This window comes from Malaclemys terrapin, chromosome 5 (assembly GCF_027887155.1).
Source record: "Malaclemys terrapin pileata isolate rMalTer1 chromosome 5, rMalTer1.hap1, whole genome shotgun sequence".
Classification (NCBI taxonomy): Eukaryota; Metazoa; Chordata; order Testudines; family Emydidae; genus Malaclemys; species Malaclemys terrapin.
The window spans coordinates 6,051,899-6,070,875 of NC_071509.1; the positions used below are offsets into that span (position 1 = coordinate 6,051,899).

The 18,977-nt window shown below is 44.3% G+C and overlaps 1 protein-coding gene across 1 annotated transcript in view; it reads left to right on the forward strand.

Moving 5' to 3' along the window:
• The window catches only part of ALMS1 (ALMS1 centrosome and basal body associated protein), a 132,436-nt gene extending 119,869 nt beyond the window's left edge, over positions 1-12,567 (forward strand). Inside the window, exon 20 of the mRNA XM_054029647.1 lies at positions 12,063-12,567. Within this exon, the coding sequence (XP_053885622.1) occupies positions 12,063-12,107 (45 nt within the window). The 3' untranslated portion in view covers positions 12,108-12,567. The remainder of the gene's footprint in view (positions 1-12,062) is intronic.
• Positions 12,568-18,977: the final 6,410 nt, after the last annotated feature.

Here is an 18,977-nt window from a genome sequence, read left to right on the forward strand (position 1 = left end):
CTTCTGTATCCTATTGCTACCCTCCAGCGTATCTACCACTCCTACCAGTTTAGTATCATTTGCAAACTTTCTGAGGGTGCAGTCATCATTAATGAAGATATTGAACAAAACCAGCACCAGGTTCGAACCTTGGGGCACTCCGCTTGATACCGGCTGCCAACTAGACATGGAGCCATTGATCAATACCTGTTGAGCCCGATGATCTAGCCAGCTTTCTATGCACCTTACAGTCCATTCTTCCAGCCCATACTTCTTTAACTTGCTGTCAAGAATACTGTGGGAGACCATATCAAAATATTTGCTAAAGTCAAGGAATAACACGTCCACTGCTTTCCCCTCATCCACAGAGCCCGTTACCTCGTCATAGAAGGCAATTAGGTTAGTCAGGCATGACTTTCCCTTGGTGAATCCATGCTGACTGTTCCTGATCACTTTCCTCTCCTCTAAATGCTTCAGAATTGATTCCTTGAGAACCTGCTCAATGATTTTTTCCAGGGACTGAGGTGAGGCTGACTGGCCTGTAGTTCCCCGGATCCTCCTCCTTCCCTTTTTTAAAGATGGGCACTACATTAGCCTTTTTCCAGTCATCCAGGACCTCCCCCGATTGCCATGAGTTTTCAAAGATAATGGCTAATGGCTCTGCAATCATATCCGCCAACTCCTTTAGCACCCTCGGATGCAGCGCATCTGGCCCCGTGGATTTGTGCTCGTCCAGTTTTTCGAAATAGTCCTGAACCACTTCTTTCTCCACAGAGGGCTGGTCACCTCCTCCCCATGCTGTTCTGCCCAGTACAGCTGTCTGGGAGCTGACCTTGTTTGTGAAGACAGAGGCAAAAAAAAGCATTGAGTACATTAGCTTTTTCCACATCCTCTGTCACTAGGTTGCCTCCCTCATTCAGTAAGGGGCCCACACTTTCCTTGACCTTCTTGTTGTTGCTAACATACCTGAAGAAACCCTTCTTGTTACTCTTAACATCTCTTGCTAGCTGCAACTCCAAGTGTGATTTGGTTTTCCTGATTTCACTCCTGCATGCCTGAGCAATATTTTTATACTCTCTCCCTGGTCATTTATCTAATCTTCCACTTCTTGTAAGCTTCTTTTTTGTGTTTAAGATCAGCAAGGATTTCACTGTTAAGCCAAACTGGTCGCCTACCATATTTACTATTCTTTCTACACATCGGGATGGTTTGTTCCTGCAACCTCAATAAGGATTCTTTAAAATACAGCCAGCTCTCCTGGTCTCCTTTCCCCCTTACGTTATTCTCCCAGAGGATCCTGCCCATCAGTTCCCTGAGGGAGTCAAAGTCTGCTTTTCTGAAGTCCAGGGTCCGTATTCTGCTGCTCGCCTTTCTTCCTTGTGTCAGGATCCTGAACTCAACCATCTCATGGTCACTGCCTCCCAGGTTCCCATCCACTTTTGCTTCCCCTACGAATTCTTCCCTGTTTGTGAGCAGAAGGTCAAGAAGCGCTCTGCCCCTAGTTGGTTCCTCCAGCACTTGCACCAGGAAATTGTCCCCTACACTTTCCAAAAACTTGCTCTCCCAGCAGATATCAGGGTGATTGAAGTCTCCCATGAGAACCAGGGCCTGCGATCTAGCAACTTCTGCTAGTTGCCGGAAGAAAGCCTCGTCCACCTCATCCCCCTGGTCTGGTGGTCTATAGCAGACTCCGACCACGACATCACCCTTGTTGCTCACACTTCTCAGCTTTATCCAGAGACTCTCAGGTTTTTCTGTAGTTTCATACTGGAGCTTTGAGCAGTCATACTGCTCTCTTATATACAATGCAACTCCCCCACCTTTTCTGCTCTGCCTGTCCTTCCTGAACAGTTTATATCCATCCATGACAATACTCCAGTCATGTGAGTTATCCCACCAAGTCTCTGTTATTCCAATACATCATGCACAGTTCCCTAGACACATCTATGTTAATGCACCTCTCTTTTACTCTGTGCAGCACTCTTACCATTCCAATACTAGTGATCTTTCTCTTTAGCAGAGATTGCCTGGTGGTTTTATGGAGTGGACCAATATGCTGTAGAGGCTAGTCTGAGTTCATTGTGACACGGTACATGTTACTACATTATATTCAGTGGAGAGAGGGTGTTTTTCTGGGTCATGGCATCTAGTGATGTATAACAAGGCAATTGCAATTATATATAATATACTGTGACATGATTTAAAAATGTTTATACCACAGAAGTGCTCCATAAATTCTCTTAATAAACGTATCTCTCGGACTGACAATTTATCACTTTTATATCAGTGTTCTAGACATCCATATATTTAGTTCTTACATTGTGACTTAATAAAAAATAGAAATTGCTGCTTGTGACCTTCAATTGATGTCACATCACTGAAGTCCCAGACTTTCTTATCAAAACTGGCTCAGCTTCTCACTTCCTTAACACCCTCACCCTATAAATCAGTCTTCAGAGAACACTAGATTCAGGGAATAATCCATCGTATAATAGAGACAAAGTGGGTGAGGTAATAGCTTTCATTGGACCAACTTCTGTTGGTGAGCGAGAGAAGCTTTCGAGTTTACACAGAGCTCTTCCTCAGGTCTGGGAAATGTACCCAGTGTCACAGCTAAATACAAGATGGAACAGATTGTTTAGCATAAGTAGTTAACACATATTTCAAGGGATCATTCAAGGTGAAGTGGCTTGTTAACACCTCTCCAATCATGGGTGGGCGGGGGAGTTGAGTGGATGTTTAGTGGATTATAGATTGTTGTAATAAACGATAAATCCAGTGTCTCAGTTCAGTCCATGATTTTTAGTGTCTAGCAAAGTTATGAATTTAACGTCCCAGGCTTGTCTTTTGAAGGTTTTGTGCTGGTTTCCTTTGAGAGATCAGATATAGAATGATACAGTCTCCCAAAGTATTCTTGCCAGCAAGCTAAAGTAGTATGGGCTGGATGAATGGACTATAAGGTGGATAGAAAGCTGGCTAGATCATCGGGCTCAACGGATAGTGATCAACGGCTCGATGTCTAGTTGGCAGTCGGTATCAAGCGGAGTGCCCCAAGGATCAGTCCTGTTGCTAGTTATGTTCAATATCTTGGGCCAAAAGAAATCTGTTGATGTTTAACAATGTTAATAAACATTTCTGGAGTTGAGATTGAAGTAGTATAGTTAGCAGGAGACATGAGAGAGAGAGATGGATGGTGCAAAGCAGGACATTTCAGACCTGCACGTGTCCTTGGTTCAGAGGAAGGGTGATTCATTGCAATAAATACAGTATATCTTTATTTTCTGCTGTGGCTGCGCAGAATAACTGCAGACTGAATTGTTTAGCTGTTGTTGTTAACATGCTATTGATATCCGTTCATAATGTAAAGAAACTAATTCCATGGATTGGCGCTGGGGATGGCATAAACCACTAGGATTGCAAAACTAAGGTGATTTTTCACATCCCCCAATACGAAAGATGGATTAACTACTTTAATTTATGTATATGTGCATAAATTATATATCATGTATGTTGTTGTAACCATGTTGGTCCCAGGATATGAGAGACAAAAGGTAAATGAGGTAATAGCTTTTCTTCTTCGAGAGTTGTCCCTGTGGGCTCTCCATTCCAGGTGTTGGTGCGTCTCTGCGCCTTCGCTTGGAGATTTTGACAGCAGTACTCGTACCGGCCATGCACGTGCAGAGCCTGCCTCACACGCTGAGTGTGCTTTAATAGTACACATGCCCAACTGGTCTCCTCAGTTCCTTCTCTACCATCCCTGGCCTGAGACGGAGCTCAGCAGACTGGTTAGAGAATTTCTTTTCTCCTTTGTTCAACTCCTTTCCCTCTTAGTTTAGCTTACCAGTAATAGTTAGATGCTCCTTTCCCCTTCTCTTCTCTTTAAAACAAAACAAAAAAAACCCAAAACACTTTTTTGTTTCTGTCAGCGCAGCTGCTTCCGACATGCCAGGCTCTCCAGGTTTTAAGCGCTGCTCTAACTGTAATGATGCCATCCCTCTTTCAGATGGCCATTCTAAATATATTAAATGTTCGGGGGAGTCCCACATCCCCCCAAAATGTGCCCACTGCAGCAGGATGAAATCCAGGGCACGCAAAGACAGGGAGCTGCGGTTAAAACTACTGCCGCAAAAATCTCTCGGACCAGCCTCAGACCTGGGCTCCGACTCTGCTGTACACCACAGCTCCCCCGCTTCAAAGAGACAAAAGAAAACTTCAAAAAAAATCGGTCTCTCTCACCCGCAAAGGGTATTCACAGGGACAAGACTTCGCCGGGTACTGCTTCCCTTCCAGTGCTCCCCAAGCTGAATACCTTTGATGCGCTGGGCTCCTCCAGCTGCAGTGGTCGCGCTATCCTCCGGTGTCGAGGCTTCAGGCTTTCAGTTGCTTGCCTCTCATATGGCACTGTTCGGCACCGCAATGGAAGCGGTGCCGATGCATACTAGCCTGTCTGACCCCCTGCAGGCTCCTCTCACTCTCCTGGCACCATCAGCCTTTGAGCTAGCCGACAGTGACAGAACAAACGCGTGCGGAGGAATCCCTCCTCACAACAAATTCCTCTTGCGCAGCCCTCCCCTCACAGAGGCACTGTGGCACCACAGTTGACACAGTCAAGGGATCTGCTGGTGTCACGTATCTTGCAGTCACCGCTACTTAACACGTACTTCTCTCCAGACACTCAGGCAAGATCCGCACAGCTTTCCTCCAGTGATGAGGAATCTTGGCTGCAGGGAGAATTTTCACCTTATCAGATCTTCCGTCCACAGACCCCAATCAAGAGAGATCATAGAAAAGTTACCTCGTCCTACTCCGAGGGTCCTGCCCCATGGTGCGTGAACCCCTGGATGGCACCACCCATGCGCTTCCCACCACAGTGGCAATATTGGGTTCCATGGGCTCCTTATACTTGGGACCACACTTGTTTTACCACTGCAGCCAGGCGTGAGACCTGCTCGGTACCACCAGCTGACGACCCTGCCACTGACTCCAGACACCAGGCAGCCCTGTCACAACCGCAAAAGCAAGCACGGCCTGCCTCTAACCCGGTAGAACCATTTGTTCCGCCTGATGAAGCATTGCTTCCTCCTCCCCTGACAACTTCGGGCAACTTCTCAAAATTTCAAGACTTCTTTTAAAGAGTTGCCAATGAGCTACGAATTAAGCTGGAGGAAGTTCCTGAACAGCAGCTTGAGCTAACCGACCTCCTGCAGCCCTCTTCTTCTTCTAGAATTGCATTACCTATCAACGCAGCCCTTTTAGAACCTGCCAAGGCCATTTGGCAAACTCGGGCTGCAAGCCTGCCTACCTGTAAGGGAGTGAACCGGAATTCATGAGCTCGGAATTCCTTTTTACTCACCCAGCACCAAACTCGCTGATAGTAGATGCAGTTAACCAAAAGAACAAACATCAGTTTCCCCGCTCTACCCCTTCTGACAAGGACAGTAAGCGATTAGATCTGCTCGGAGGTAAGGTATATGCTTCTTCCATGTTGCAATTTTGCATTGCTAATTATACAGCCGTTCTCGGAAAATACGACCACAAAAATTGCAATAAATTCCTGGACTTTATTGATCACATTCCATAAGAAAAGAAACAACAATTTACAGCCATAGTTTCCGAGGGACAAATCCTCTCCTGCGCTGCTTTTCAAGCTGCCCTTGATGTGGCCAATACTGTGGCACAGTCCACTGTGACAGCAGTTGTGATGCGCCGAGGGTCACGGCTCTTGTCCTCTTCCTTTCCCCGGGAGGTCCAGAGTACCACTGAGGATCTCCCCTTCAACAGTGACAAACTATTTGCCTCCACTATGAATGACATACTCCACTCCATGAAGGACTCCAGGGTAACTCTCCTGTCTCTAGGAATTCAAACCCCTATGACCAGAAGGCGACAATATAGATCCCAGCCTTACCAGCGACCACGCTACCCCACATACACCCAGCAATTCCATAGATCTCACGAGCAACAGCAACGCCAGAGACCCAGATACCAACACCACCGTCCCAACTCCTCAGCAGCGTCTCAACCCTCTCCAACCAATAAGCAAATTTGAAGTCTTGGTCGATGGTATAGAAAACAATATTCCCACTTCAGTGCTTACACCATCTGCCCCTGTTTTTGGTCACGGCCTACACCCATTCTCCCATCAATGGCGAAATATTTCCACAGAGAAGTAGGCTTTAGAGGTTGTCACAGTTGGCTATTCTCTCCCTTTCCTTTCCCCGCCACCCACCCTCCCTGTCCCTCTTCAGGGTCCCCTCTCACGAGCAACTACTCCTCCAAGAAGTACAACATCTCCTCCAACTGGGGGCAGTGTAAATCATGCCCAAACAACATGGAGGGAAAGATTTGTATTCCCATTACTTCTTAACAGAAAAGAAAACCGGGGGATGGCGACCAATCCTTGACCTCAGGTGGCTAAACAAATTTATGAAAAAACAAAAGTTCAAAATGGTTATCTTCACCACCATAATCCCAGCGCTGGAGCAGGGCGATTGATTTTCAGCCCTTGACCTACAGGACTCCTATTTTCATGTGACTATTCACTCAGCCCACAGGCGTTTTCTTCATTTTACTCTCGGTTCGACACATTTTCAATACAGAGTGTTGTCCTTCGGCCTATCTGCCCTCCCCCCCCCCCCCCCCGAGTTTTCTCCAAACTCCTAGCCGTGGTTACTGCCCACCTCAGGAAACGGGGGGTTATAATATTTCCTTACCTCAACGATTGTCTCCTCAAAGCCTCAATGCTCAATGAAGCTCTTCGATCCATGCTGCTTACCGTCGCTTGCTTCCTTTCCCTTGGCCTACAAATAAACAAAAACAAATCCACCTTATCTCCTACCCAATGACTGGAGTTCATAGGCGCGCACCTTGATTCCCGAACAGGAATAGCCTCTTTCCCGCTCAATCGTTTCGACACCATAAAACTCCTGGTTACAAAACTTCGCAACAGTCCCCAGGTCACTGCACGAGACTGCCTGCAACTTAGGCCACATGGCCTCATGTACTTTCATGGTCAAAAATGCACACCTATACATGAAGTGCTTCCAAGCTTGGTTGGCCACAGTTTACAGACCAAACATACACGTTCTAAACAAGCCTCTATCCATCAAAGACTCCCTCCGATGGTGGACAGTTCTCTCCAACCTCTGCTCAGGAGTCCCTTTTCTCCAGGACTCTCCATCACTCATAATGACTATCGATGCATCCCTCACGGGATGGGGAGCACACATGTCCTGCCATACAGCCTAGGGACTATGGTCTTCCACCGAAACCTCCCTACACATAAACGTCCTAGAACTGCGAGCCATATGCAATGCCTGCTGTCACTTCCTCCCATTCATTCGGAACCAACATGTTCGGATAATGACAGACAACACTGCATGCACATTCTATGTCAACAGGCAGGGAGGGACTCGATCTCACTTGCTTTGCACAGAAGCCATGAAGCTCTGGAATTGGTGCCTCACAAACAAGATCGGGATATCAGCAGCCTATCTTCCTGGGGCCCTGAATACCACCGCAGACGAGATAAGCAGACATTTTCCCTGGGATCACGAATGGGAGATAAACGACACGATCATATGCAATATATTCAGTCTTTGGGGCTGTCCAACCCTGGACCTCTTCGCAACTGTGAAGAACAAGAAATGTCTTGAATTTGCTCCAGAGTGGGATTGGGCAAACATTCATTAGGAGATGCATTCCTGATCTCATGGGCTCAACACTTAATGTATGCTTTCCCCCCAATACAGAGTTCTGACAAAGATATGAGCAGATTGTGCCACGGTAATTTTGATTGCCTCGTCCTGGCCCAGACAACCATGGTATCTGTTCCTCACCAGAATGTCAATTTGTCCACCAATTTCATTGGCTCTCACTCCAAACCTCCTATTGCAGCAACACGGCCGATTTCTTCACCCCAACCTATCCATGGTTCACCTCAAAGCTTGGTTCCTCCATGGTTCTCACAAAGCGAACTAGCATGTTCTGAACAGGTTCAAAGAGTACTCTTACATAGCAGAACTCAGTCTACTTGCACCACATATCTCCAAAAGTGGAAACGGTTCACACACTATCAGAGGGGTAGCCGTGTTAGTCTGAATCTGTAAAAAGCAACAGATGGTCCTGTGGCACCTTTGAGACTACCAGAAGTATTGGGAGCATAAGCTTTCGTGGGTAAGAACCTCACTTCTTGCATCTGGTGCTCGAACAACCAAATTCTTCCCACTTCTGCACCTCTTTCCGGCCACACTTGGTTACCTATTACACCTGAAGCAATCCGGCTTTTCTTTCAGCTCCATCAAAGTCCACTTAGCTGCTATTACAACCTTTCACAACAAGATCGATGGTACTTTTGTTTTTGCTCATCCAATCACCAAGCACTTTCTTAAAGGGCTCTAATCCCTATACCCGGACATTAAACCTCCTACCCCTCCGTGGGACCTTCACTTAGTGTTAACCTGTTTAACGCAACAACTTTTCGAGTCCCTAGCCACTTGCTCCCTCTCACACCTCTCTATGAAAACAGCATTCTTAGTGGTAATCCCCTCGCCAGACAGGCAGGAGAAATAATGGCTCTCATGGCGGACCCACCCGACACAATATTTTTTAAGGACAAGGTTACTACACACCAAATTTCTTCCAAAGGTACATTCGTCATTCCACATTAACGAACCTGTACACCTACCAACCTTCTTTCCTAAACCGCATGCAAACTCCTTTGAATCCACAATACATACATTGGATGTATGCAGGGCTCTGTCCTTTTATTTGGATAGAACCAGACCCTTTAGGAACTCTTCCAGACTCTTTGTCTCCTTGCAGAACGATCCAAGGGGACACCTATTTCCACCCAGAGACTTTCCAGTTGGATCTCTGCTTGTATCCACCTGTGCTATCAATTAAAGGAGACAATTCCTCCAGCCTGCATCAGGACTCACTCCACTAGATCTGTAGCTACCTCTGTGGCTTTTCTCCACAGAATTCCTCTGGCTGACATCTGTAAAGCGGCCACTTGGACTTCCGAACACATATTTGTTAAGCATTATGCCCTTACTCAAGGCCCTCTCACTGATACACGATTGGGCAGAGCTGTACTATCTACCGCATTTCTTCCAGATGCCAAGTCCCTACCTCCTTGAGATACACTGCTTTTAAGTCACCTGGAGTGGAGCACCCACAGGAACATCTCTTGAAGAAGAGGCGGTTACTCACCTTTGCAGTAACTGACCTTCTTTGAGATGAGTGTCCCTGTGGGTGCTCCACTACCCACCCTCCTCCCCTCTGCTTCGGAGTTGGGGTAGCCTCCGTTGTAGAGAAGGAACTGAGGAGACCAGTCGGGCACGTGTACTATTAAGGCACACTCAGCCCGTGGGACAGGCTCTGCGTGTGCGCCACCAGTACGAGTACTGCTGTCAAAATCTCCGAGTGAAGGCACAGGGACGCACCAACACCTGGAGTGGAGCACCCACAGGGACACTCATCTCGAAGAACGTCAGTTACTGCACAGGTGAGTAACCTCCTCTTACTGGACAAATATTCTGGGACCTTCCCAGCTACTACAACACTTCAAACACTGATGGAAGATATTGAATTTTGCCATTTAAAATGGAAACTTCCCATATGAAGAAGGAAGCCAGACTGTACAGCCTGTGGCTGAACAGGAATTTCCCCTGCATTGCAGCTCTGAGCTGCTGTAGACTCTGTCAGAGCTGGGTTGTGGCTGCAGTAACTGAGAGCAGGGACCCTATCTGCTGTGTTCTCAATGATGACGCTCTTCCTGGCCCAGAAAGCCTGGAGGAGGAAGCTGTCTGATTTGAATGCAGACGGGACACGTGCCAGACCTGCTGGGTCAGTAGGTTGAAACAAGGAGCATTGAGTGTGTAGAGGGAGACTGGAACTGGAGGCTGGCACATGGAAAAAGGAGAAAATAGGAGTTGGGTTAGGTGAGACTGTGAGTGGCTGGGCAAGGAGACTGGAACTGGGGGGGAATTCCAGGTTGACTATGTAACCTTAATTGGACCCTTTTCTGTGTATGTGTTATGATACAGTCTTTAATTACATGATCACTTACTGCTTTTTCCACGGGCCCCCTGTCTCATTCAGGGCACAGGATGGATGTTGCTCTGCTGATGAATCAGAGTTGGGTAGCAGGAAAAAAATCCCACCGGTGTTGGACAAATTAATTTGATTACATATTTTCCCTTTTAAAAATCTGAGTGTCCATGCATGCATTAAAAATCAGAAACAAATGAGCCAGTTTTTGAGATTAGATGTCACTTTAAGGGTGAGGGGAGGGAGGCTGTAAGTAAGATATTGGCCACTAGATGTCATTACACCAGCTGGAAAGGAAGAATGTTGTTTCCAGAGCATATAAGCATATAATAAACTTCTCAGAGCTGATATTCCCACTTGCTGCTTTAGTGAATCTGTTCATCTGATTTTTCACCTTCTTGGTGCCTCCCACCAGTGACTTTTAAACAGCTTTTTTCATTTTTAAGGGAGAGGTCGTTAAACTTCTTATCATTCATCTTTGGGACCAGAGGTCAGTTCAGTCTGGGGCAACTTTTTGAGTCCAGGGTAGTCAGAGACCATCTGATAGATAGACTTTTAACTCTGCCAGCTTTCTACAAAACTGCCAATTAGAAAACAGCAAGGCATAACCACTGGCACCAGTGCCATGTACTGTGCAGCTGCACATGGCAAATGTAATTTATTCCAGTCAGGGCTGTTCTTCAGTAGTTGTGCAAGTATTTTGAGATTGCAGGATGGAATAGGGCAGTAGGTGTGCAGTATTCAGGGGCAGATTCCATACCGAGTTGGATGATGATCATTCTTTTGCTTACACAGTCTTCCATTATACTGTAATGAATATATAGTATAATAATTATTATACTGTAATGAATTGGTTCATGTGTTTGTGCGCATCTGCTTTGTCTGTCGTGCAATAGGTCAAGTCTGCTAACGGGCATATCAGTTCTCTCTATTGGTAGATCATATAGATAATCCTGTACATTTACACTGCACTTTACAAAGCAGAGTAAGACTTCTCCGTGCTTCAGAGATACCACAACCTGCTGACTGAATCAGCACAAAGGTGTGGTGCTTTTATTTGTGAAGTTTGTTCACCTAATATCAGAGATCATAAACTGGGAGACATAAGACCCACTGGATGCTCAAAGAGAAGAGACTTAGTATCCCGAGAGAGATGTGGAAGGAAAGAGAGTGACAGAGACTTGAACTTTCAGAAATAGTAGAAGTTTTTCTACTAAAATGTGGGGAAGAAATGCTGTGTACTTCCTTGGGCAAAGGGTAACAGTTGTCTGAAACAGCCTCACAATAAGGGACAGCCTGTCATTGAATCAGAAAAGAATAATAATACAGAATATATATTGAATAAAACCCCATCATCAGTGGTAAACCTGTTCGTACACACAATTACTTGATTTATTAACTGTGTTGTAAGCAGTTGTCTACATTGTTATGACAATACAATTACAGAAATTGAAAAAAGAGAGTTCTGTTCCCAAAGCCACGTGTTGCCAGTGGTTCTGGTGTCTTTGTGTATGTTCAGTCACAAAGCATTGTTAGACAAGAGGAGTAAGGGAGTTTTATCTTATTTAGTGATAGACAACTAAGACTCTGATCTGGCCTTCTGGAAGGGTGGATGCTTAATTTTCTTTGTTTACCCAAATGCAACTAAAACAGTGGAGTAACAACTGTTGCTTTCATCACACAAGTCCATTATGTCAGTCAAAACAGGTTTGTGAGTTCATAATTGAAATATCAACCATTATTTGGAAAATGATAGTTACACATTATTCCTCCATTTGCTTGTGTAATAACAACAGGCACTTGTCCCTCTCTGGTTCTCTGCTTGTGCCATTCCACGAGCGGGAAGTGTGTCATTCTTGTCTGCCTATACCTCTAAGGGGGAAAGCACAGTTGGTGTAAGATATATGTTAAGGGATTTATCAGTATTTACTTATTGGTGACAGTGTATTGAACAGTTAAATGCTAGGTAGTAGCATTGTTAGAGAAATAATACTAATTAATCTGTCATTTATCTTCATGTTTCCCCACAGAAAATCACCAATCACATCTTAGGGAGAAAAGTACCTTGGAACTGATCGGAAAAACAGTCTTCTGTTTCAATAAGGTGTATTGCATGTAGTGAATTTTCACCGTCTTTCCTATGTACATTAATTTATGATGTGAGAATAGAATACACAGTAAATATTCCAATGTGCAAAGTATGTTTGGTGTAATTCAATAATGTCGTATTCTCTTCACATATTGAAAGTTTGGATGTATTTATAATTAAGGGTCAGTGATTTTATGTGGATAGCAGGTTTTTACATTTTTTTAAAATAAATGACTGGTTTCAGTAGCGTTGTTATGCCCTTCCCAGATTAATTTAGTTTTGTAGTATTTATAAATACTTAAGAATCCATGATTTCATGTGGACAACAGATTTTAAATATTTATTTTTAATAACGATTTTAACAATGATTTTTTTAATTTTTATTTCATAGCTCACTGTTTGTAATTATTTTGTACTGCTGAAAAAATTAAATAGCTTCAGATTGATTTACACTAACTGTCATTTTTCTACAGTTTTGGTATGTATGGCATCCACAAAAGTGAGTTAAACAGCCATGAAAGGTTTCTATTGGGTAGGATAAGTCTGCAGACTGTAGCTGATATCATCTTTAAGGTGGGACAATTTTAGCACTCTATGGAGTGGATTAGACTTGTGCCATCCGTTAATAATGACTGTACAGTTGTACAATCCGGTTGTACTCACCGGTAGAGGCCAATGGAAAATGTATTTTTCCATTTTGTTGGGAATTCACTGTTTCCATTCCCAAAGTGTTATCCCATTCCCAAACTATATCCAGAGAGAATAATAGTTTTACTTTTTTTGGCACTCAAATCCTGAAGACCTAAAATGCCTCAACTCAAAAATGTCAAGATTCCAGTTACAAATAAATGCTAACCAGTGTCGTCAGACATCACCTCTATGGTGCTCTGCTCTGTTCAATGTTGATAACAGTCGGCTGCGTGCGTGTGTGCTGTCCCAGCTCTGCGCAGATAGTTGGCACAGCAGATCTCAAGTGAACCGCCCAATGACCACAGACTCTGATAAGGTATGAAGGAACCCAGCCAGGTTTATTGCCAAATGAAACAGTCTCTAGCTTCCCAGATCAGATATCTACAGTTCTGCTAGTACATATGTGCTCCCTGACAATGGACCAGCTCAGTCAATGGCGGGATTTACCACTGCCCTCTAGGCCAGCAATGATATCCACTCAGGGATGCATTCTTACACACAGGTACAAACAAGTTACACATCACTCCTGACACATTGAGTACAACCCCTCTACGTGTTAGGGTGCTACCTCTCTCCTAGTACATGTTGGTTCGAACCAACAAGTCTATCCATCATGTTATCCTTTTGACCCTGTCTTTAGGATGGGTCAGCCTGTTCCTTATCTCTGTGGAATGTGTTCATACCAGAATGTTCTGGTGCCATCCTGGCATGTATTCATCCTGCTAGTACTTGATACCTTTTAACTATGTGTATACGTGCAATTGCAGCCTTCTTCTTGCCGACTTCTGTGAGCAGGGGCCTGCCTCTGGTTCACAGCTTAACTTTGCTTTATGTTAGCAAAGTCTTGACCATTACTTTAGGTCAGGCCTTAGGTCTCATACCGGGCCTCTGATACATGGGTTTATGTTTCAGGGCATCATCTTACCACAGTCACATGAAAAAAAATCCCTGTCCCCACCACCCAACAATGCTGAATTTTCATTAACGAGCACAAATTATGCACATCAATTGTGGAGATGATTTCTTAGACTCATGCCCTTTGAAGAGAATGCCCTGCCCTCCTATCCACTAGGGAGTCTATCTTGAGATGATCAGCAAGTCCATTCTCAAGTGTCATAAGAGCAGGTAAGGCAGCAAAGTGTCCCCATGGTACATTGGACTTGTGTTACAGGAAGATGATGATGATAAAGAAGTCTAATTTGGTAAGTGTTCAGTGGACAGAAAATTATTGATGCAAAATTTTAAACCCAGTTCTGGTTGAACTGATATTTCTTTCTGTCTCTAATCCACCTTCCGTTAGCTAGATGCCCTCTCCAGGATGTTTGGTTATACACATAACTGATGTCCCAGTGATAGAAGACAAATTGTAAAGGCTGTGGTTCTGAGTGTACACCTGATACCCAGAGTAGGCTTTTGTTGCTTACCACAGAGGAGGCTGTATGAATGTATAAACAGGAAAGGCATCTGAGTAAAACACGTACATGCAAACTGAGAGGAGTTATAATTGCAATATTTCCTGCTTCACTATAGTTAAGGCGGAGATATTATTTATTAATTACAAAGAATTCTCTTGGGTATAAAGCTTTACTGTATATTTCTGTATTCATTTCATCTAGAAGGGTGAAATATAAAAGGGGCCTTAACCTCTTGTGATCATTAAAAATTTCACAGCGCTTTTCATAAAAGTTAGAGATGAAAGTTCCAGTGTCCTGACTAATTACAGTCTGCCCAGCTAAATTCCCCCTGAAGCTCCCATTGCCTATGATGGACCAGATCCTCAGCTGATGTAAATTGGTGTCGTTTCAGTGAAGTCAGTGGAGCTACACTGAATTACCCCACGTGAGGATCTAGCTCAATATTTTTCACCTTTGCTAAACTAGTGGTATCATGTGCTATTAAGCAGTTGTCATGTTCTACCCCAGAGTCAAGAGGAAATGGGACAGAGTGACAGCATCTCCTGATGTAGTTTAGAAAGGGCTTTTATTATTCCTTTTGTCACAATAGCATCCAAAGTATGGTAAACGCTGTAATAGCGTATAGGAAGACACAATCCCTGGCTGAAGAGCTTACAGTCTAAAAAACCGTAGAGAAAGGGTGGGGAATGTGAAATAGCATGCAAAGATGGAGGGTCAAGATGGTGACTAGCAATCTCTTTAGGCCCTTCCCCTTTTAAAAAACTATGTTAATAGACTATCCCTAACTGCCCATCTGACCAATCATTATTACTTGGGATCCTCTGGGATGAAAGTTGCTGTTAATGACTTTCCAAGTGTCCATTTGGAGTCATGTAACGACCTCCAAATGCTGCAGAAGAGTCTACAAGTGCTTGCTAAAGCTTTTGCCTTATTTATTGGACCCATTCCTATGGTATATACGTGGGTGACCTTTTCCCCCATGAAAAGGAATATACACCTCTACCTCGATATAACGCTGTCCTCAGGAGCCAAAAAATCTTACCACATTCTAGGTGAAACCGCGTTATATTGAACTTGCTTTGATCCACCGGAGTGCGCAGCCCCGCCCCCCCGGAGCACCGCTTTACCGCGTTATATCCGAATTCGTGTTATATCGAAGTAGAGGTGTAGCTGTATGGAATCTGCTTGGGTTTGTGTTCTCTCGCCATAGATGCTAATTAAAAAGTCAGTTAGCTTTATTGTTCGAGGTTTTTTTTAAAGTTTTCAGCTGATGAAAAGCACATGTCCACCGTGACCTTTAATGGCTGTTAATGCCCAATGGTAAGTTTTGGGAACCTTCCTATTTTCAGTTAGTTCTGCTTGGTTTGATTATATTTAGATTTCTACATTATACCTGTCTAGCTGCCCAGGAAACTACAAGAGACAAACATCAATCAAACGTATTGCAAATCAAAAGGACATTAGAGGCTGTTCATTAAACGGTTTGAGGTTTTCCTAGGTGCTACCACAATAGAAATAATAAACAATGAGCAGTTAGCTACACGTTGCACCATCTGTAAAGAAATGGATGACTTAGACATGATCTCTTTCTGAAAGAAACACTCACAGTCTGGTTCTTAAATGCTCTTGGCTGTCACTGCCACTTGGACTTCCAGAAGCTGCTGGAGCTGTAGGTTTGAAGCCTTAGCAACAAACAGCCATAACCCCTCAATTGGTGATCTAATCTGGTGGACAACTGAAAAACAAGTCTGCTGGTGGAAATACTTAATGTTCAAGGAGTCTACAGTACAGTTTGTGTTGCACCTGGAATTTATGCTTGGTCCTTTTACAGCATCATTCATCAAGGAACTTGAGCAGCTTAACCGTTGTTTAATATTTACAATACTCCAGGGAGAGAGAGGAATATTATCTCTATTTTCCAGATGAAAAAAGGAGGCGTGGAGAGGCTAAAGGCATGCTTTACACAGGTTCTGAGAACCTACAACTTCACCTGAAGTCAACATAAACGGCAAGTTCTCAGCACCTATGGAAATTGGGTCCGAGTGATTTGTAAGTCACACAGCAAGTGTGTAGTTAGCACATAGGTTTCCTGTCTCCCCAATCCCGTGGCCATCCATCTCTCTTCCTGCTTCCTCCTGGAGAGCACTGGTGGATTCAACACATACTTCACTATTCTCTTCCATATTGTCACAAATAAGGTGGAACTCACGCTTGCTGCAGAGAATCTGAGGTTCGTAGTTCTTTGCAATAGTCTGGTTCCAGTTTTGTAACCACATATGGGGGAGTGGAACCCACAACTCCCAGCACCAAAAACACACGTGTTTCCAGAGAATTTGTTTTAATGATCAGTCCTTGTGTGAGATCCATGTTCCCCTTTTTTGTATCTTCTTTGATTTACGTGGTAAATTATTACTCTTATTTTAATGGTTTGTACAGCACCCTGATGGGAAAGGCAGGCACTCTAGTGGATAAAATAATTACTCAGTGAGGTAGAGGAGCAACTCCTTTGGTTTGAGCAGTAGGGGGAATTTATGATCAAGAGTCGGGCCCAAACTGCAAAGTTCAGATCCAGCCTTTCCAAACACTCCGGTCTGTTTGAATTCAGGATTTTATTGGACCCACCTCTCTTATGAACCTTCTTTCTGCTCTTTGTACTTTCTTCTGTGCTGCCTCCTGCATCTGGAACTCCCTTCCTCCTCCCAATCCACCTGGCCTCTCTTCTCTCAGACCCTTGGAGCAGAGATAATGTCTCCCCCTCGCTTTGTACAGAACTGAGTACACTGAACAATCAATGAATAATAATGGACTGTCTTGTCTCCAGCTGTGGGGGGAAAATGCTGAAGAACCAGGAAACCCCATGAGTCCCACTGTGCAGTGTCCTTCAGATCATTTCCTCAAGGAAATTGTAATTGCCTGTGAAAACAGCAGGGGACATGATTTTCCTAACTCCCTGCCGTGCTGCATTATGAGAGGAATTTCCACAGATCTCTGGACATCGATGGAGGGCAGAGGCATTTGTGTGGAGGCCCAGAGACTGTGCAGTTTCTCTGATCTCTTATTTTGCCTGAGATGATTTGCTGTCTGCTTTTTTTGGAAAATCATGAATAGTGGGAGAAAGTGAATAAGGAAGTGTTATTTACCCCTTCCCATCACACAAGAACCAGGGGCCACCCAATGAAATTAATAGGTAGAAGGCTTAAAATAAATGAAAGGAAGTACTTCACACAATGCACAGTCAACCAGTGTGTTCAAAAAATAATTCGATAAGTTCCTGGAAGATAGGCTTAAAATAAATGAAAGGAAGTACTTCACACAACGCACAGTCAACCAGTGTGTTCAAAAAATAATTAGATAAGTTCCTGGAAGATAGATACGTCAATGGCTATTAGCCAAGATGGTCAGGAATGAAATCCCATGCTCTGGGTGTCCCTAGCCTCTGATTGCCAGAAACTGGGACTGGACGACAGGATGGATCACTTGATAATTGCTCTGTTCTGTTCATTCCTTCTGAAGCAACTGGCAGTGGCCACTGTCTGAAGACAGGATACTGGGCTAGATGGACCATTGATCTGACCCAGTATTTTTTGCCACAACTGCTACTACCAATGTGCAGAGAGGGAATATGTGTAAACATCACTGAGACCCTGGGTATCATGGTCATCTATCTCAACTGGCTGTGCAGCAGCTCTGTCTTGTGATTGAGTCCTGTCACCAGAGTCTGAGAGAAGCCTCGAGCTTTTACTGTTATCACTTAGTGTATATTTGCTACCATATGCATTGCTGAGGGGATAGTATGGGAACTGGCACCCTGCCTTAGATACCTAGCACATTTGAATTGGGTTTGCTGTCTTAGCCCCCTTTGGAGGATAAAACATGTATAAGGCTGGAATAGAGGCAATAGGAAACTGCATGTGGTATGTGTATGGGAAATGATTGTTTGGGGGTGGGAACCAGGTTTAGAGGAAGGGATGCCCTTTTCCTGTACCAAACAGCCTTATTTTCCTTTGTTGCCTCCATACAGTCTTTGAAGGCTGATCTTCTCCTAGTTACCACCCCTGCTAGAAACACCATCACATGGGGGCTCTTACATCTCTGGTGTCAAATTCTGAGGTGCTTACTCAACGTTTGAAAGGCCTTTCTAAGGAAAAACCCTTTTGAAGTCAGCGACAGTTTTGCCTGAGGAAGGGATTAGTAAAAACTGAGTAAGGAAGGACTTTAGGATTTGGCCCCTGGTCTATACTCTTCGAGCCAGATTATCCCTCTACAGTAGTATATATTGGGAGTAACCCCACTGAAGCCAATGGAGTCACACCAACATAAGAATGGTATGAGTGAGAATAGAATCAGGGCCTCTGAATCTGAATTAGACTGTAAGGTCCTTGGGACAGGGCCTGTCTCCTCTGCAATGTTGAGCGTGATAGTCTCACTCCACGGTAATGCTATTATATTCTGTGGAGTCCAGCTAGGAGCTTTAAGGTTGTTGGTAGGAGTCAGTCTCTTATGATGAATGGGCAATCTTAGGAGAGAATCTGTTTGGGGTTTTTCTGTTTTAAAGCCATCTCACTAAATGATTTATTGAGAACTGTCAAAGAGGAAGGGGAGTGGTGCCTCCCGCATCTCAGATTCTAGGAAAACCCTAGAATTTCTAACCTCCCCAGATCCCAGGCTCTTTTAACCACTACCCCTTTTTTTCCAATGGATAATTGTCTTGCAGCCTGCTTTCCTACAGGTGTGTTCCACCTAACACACCC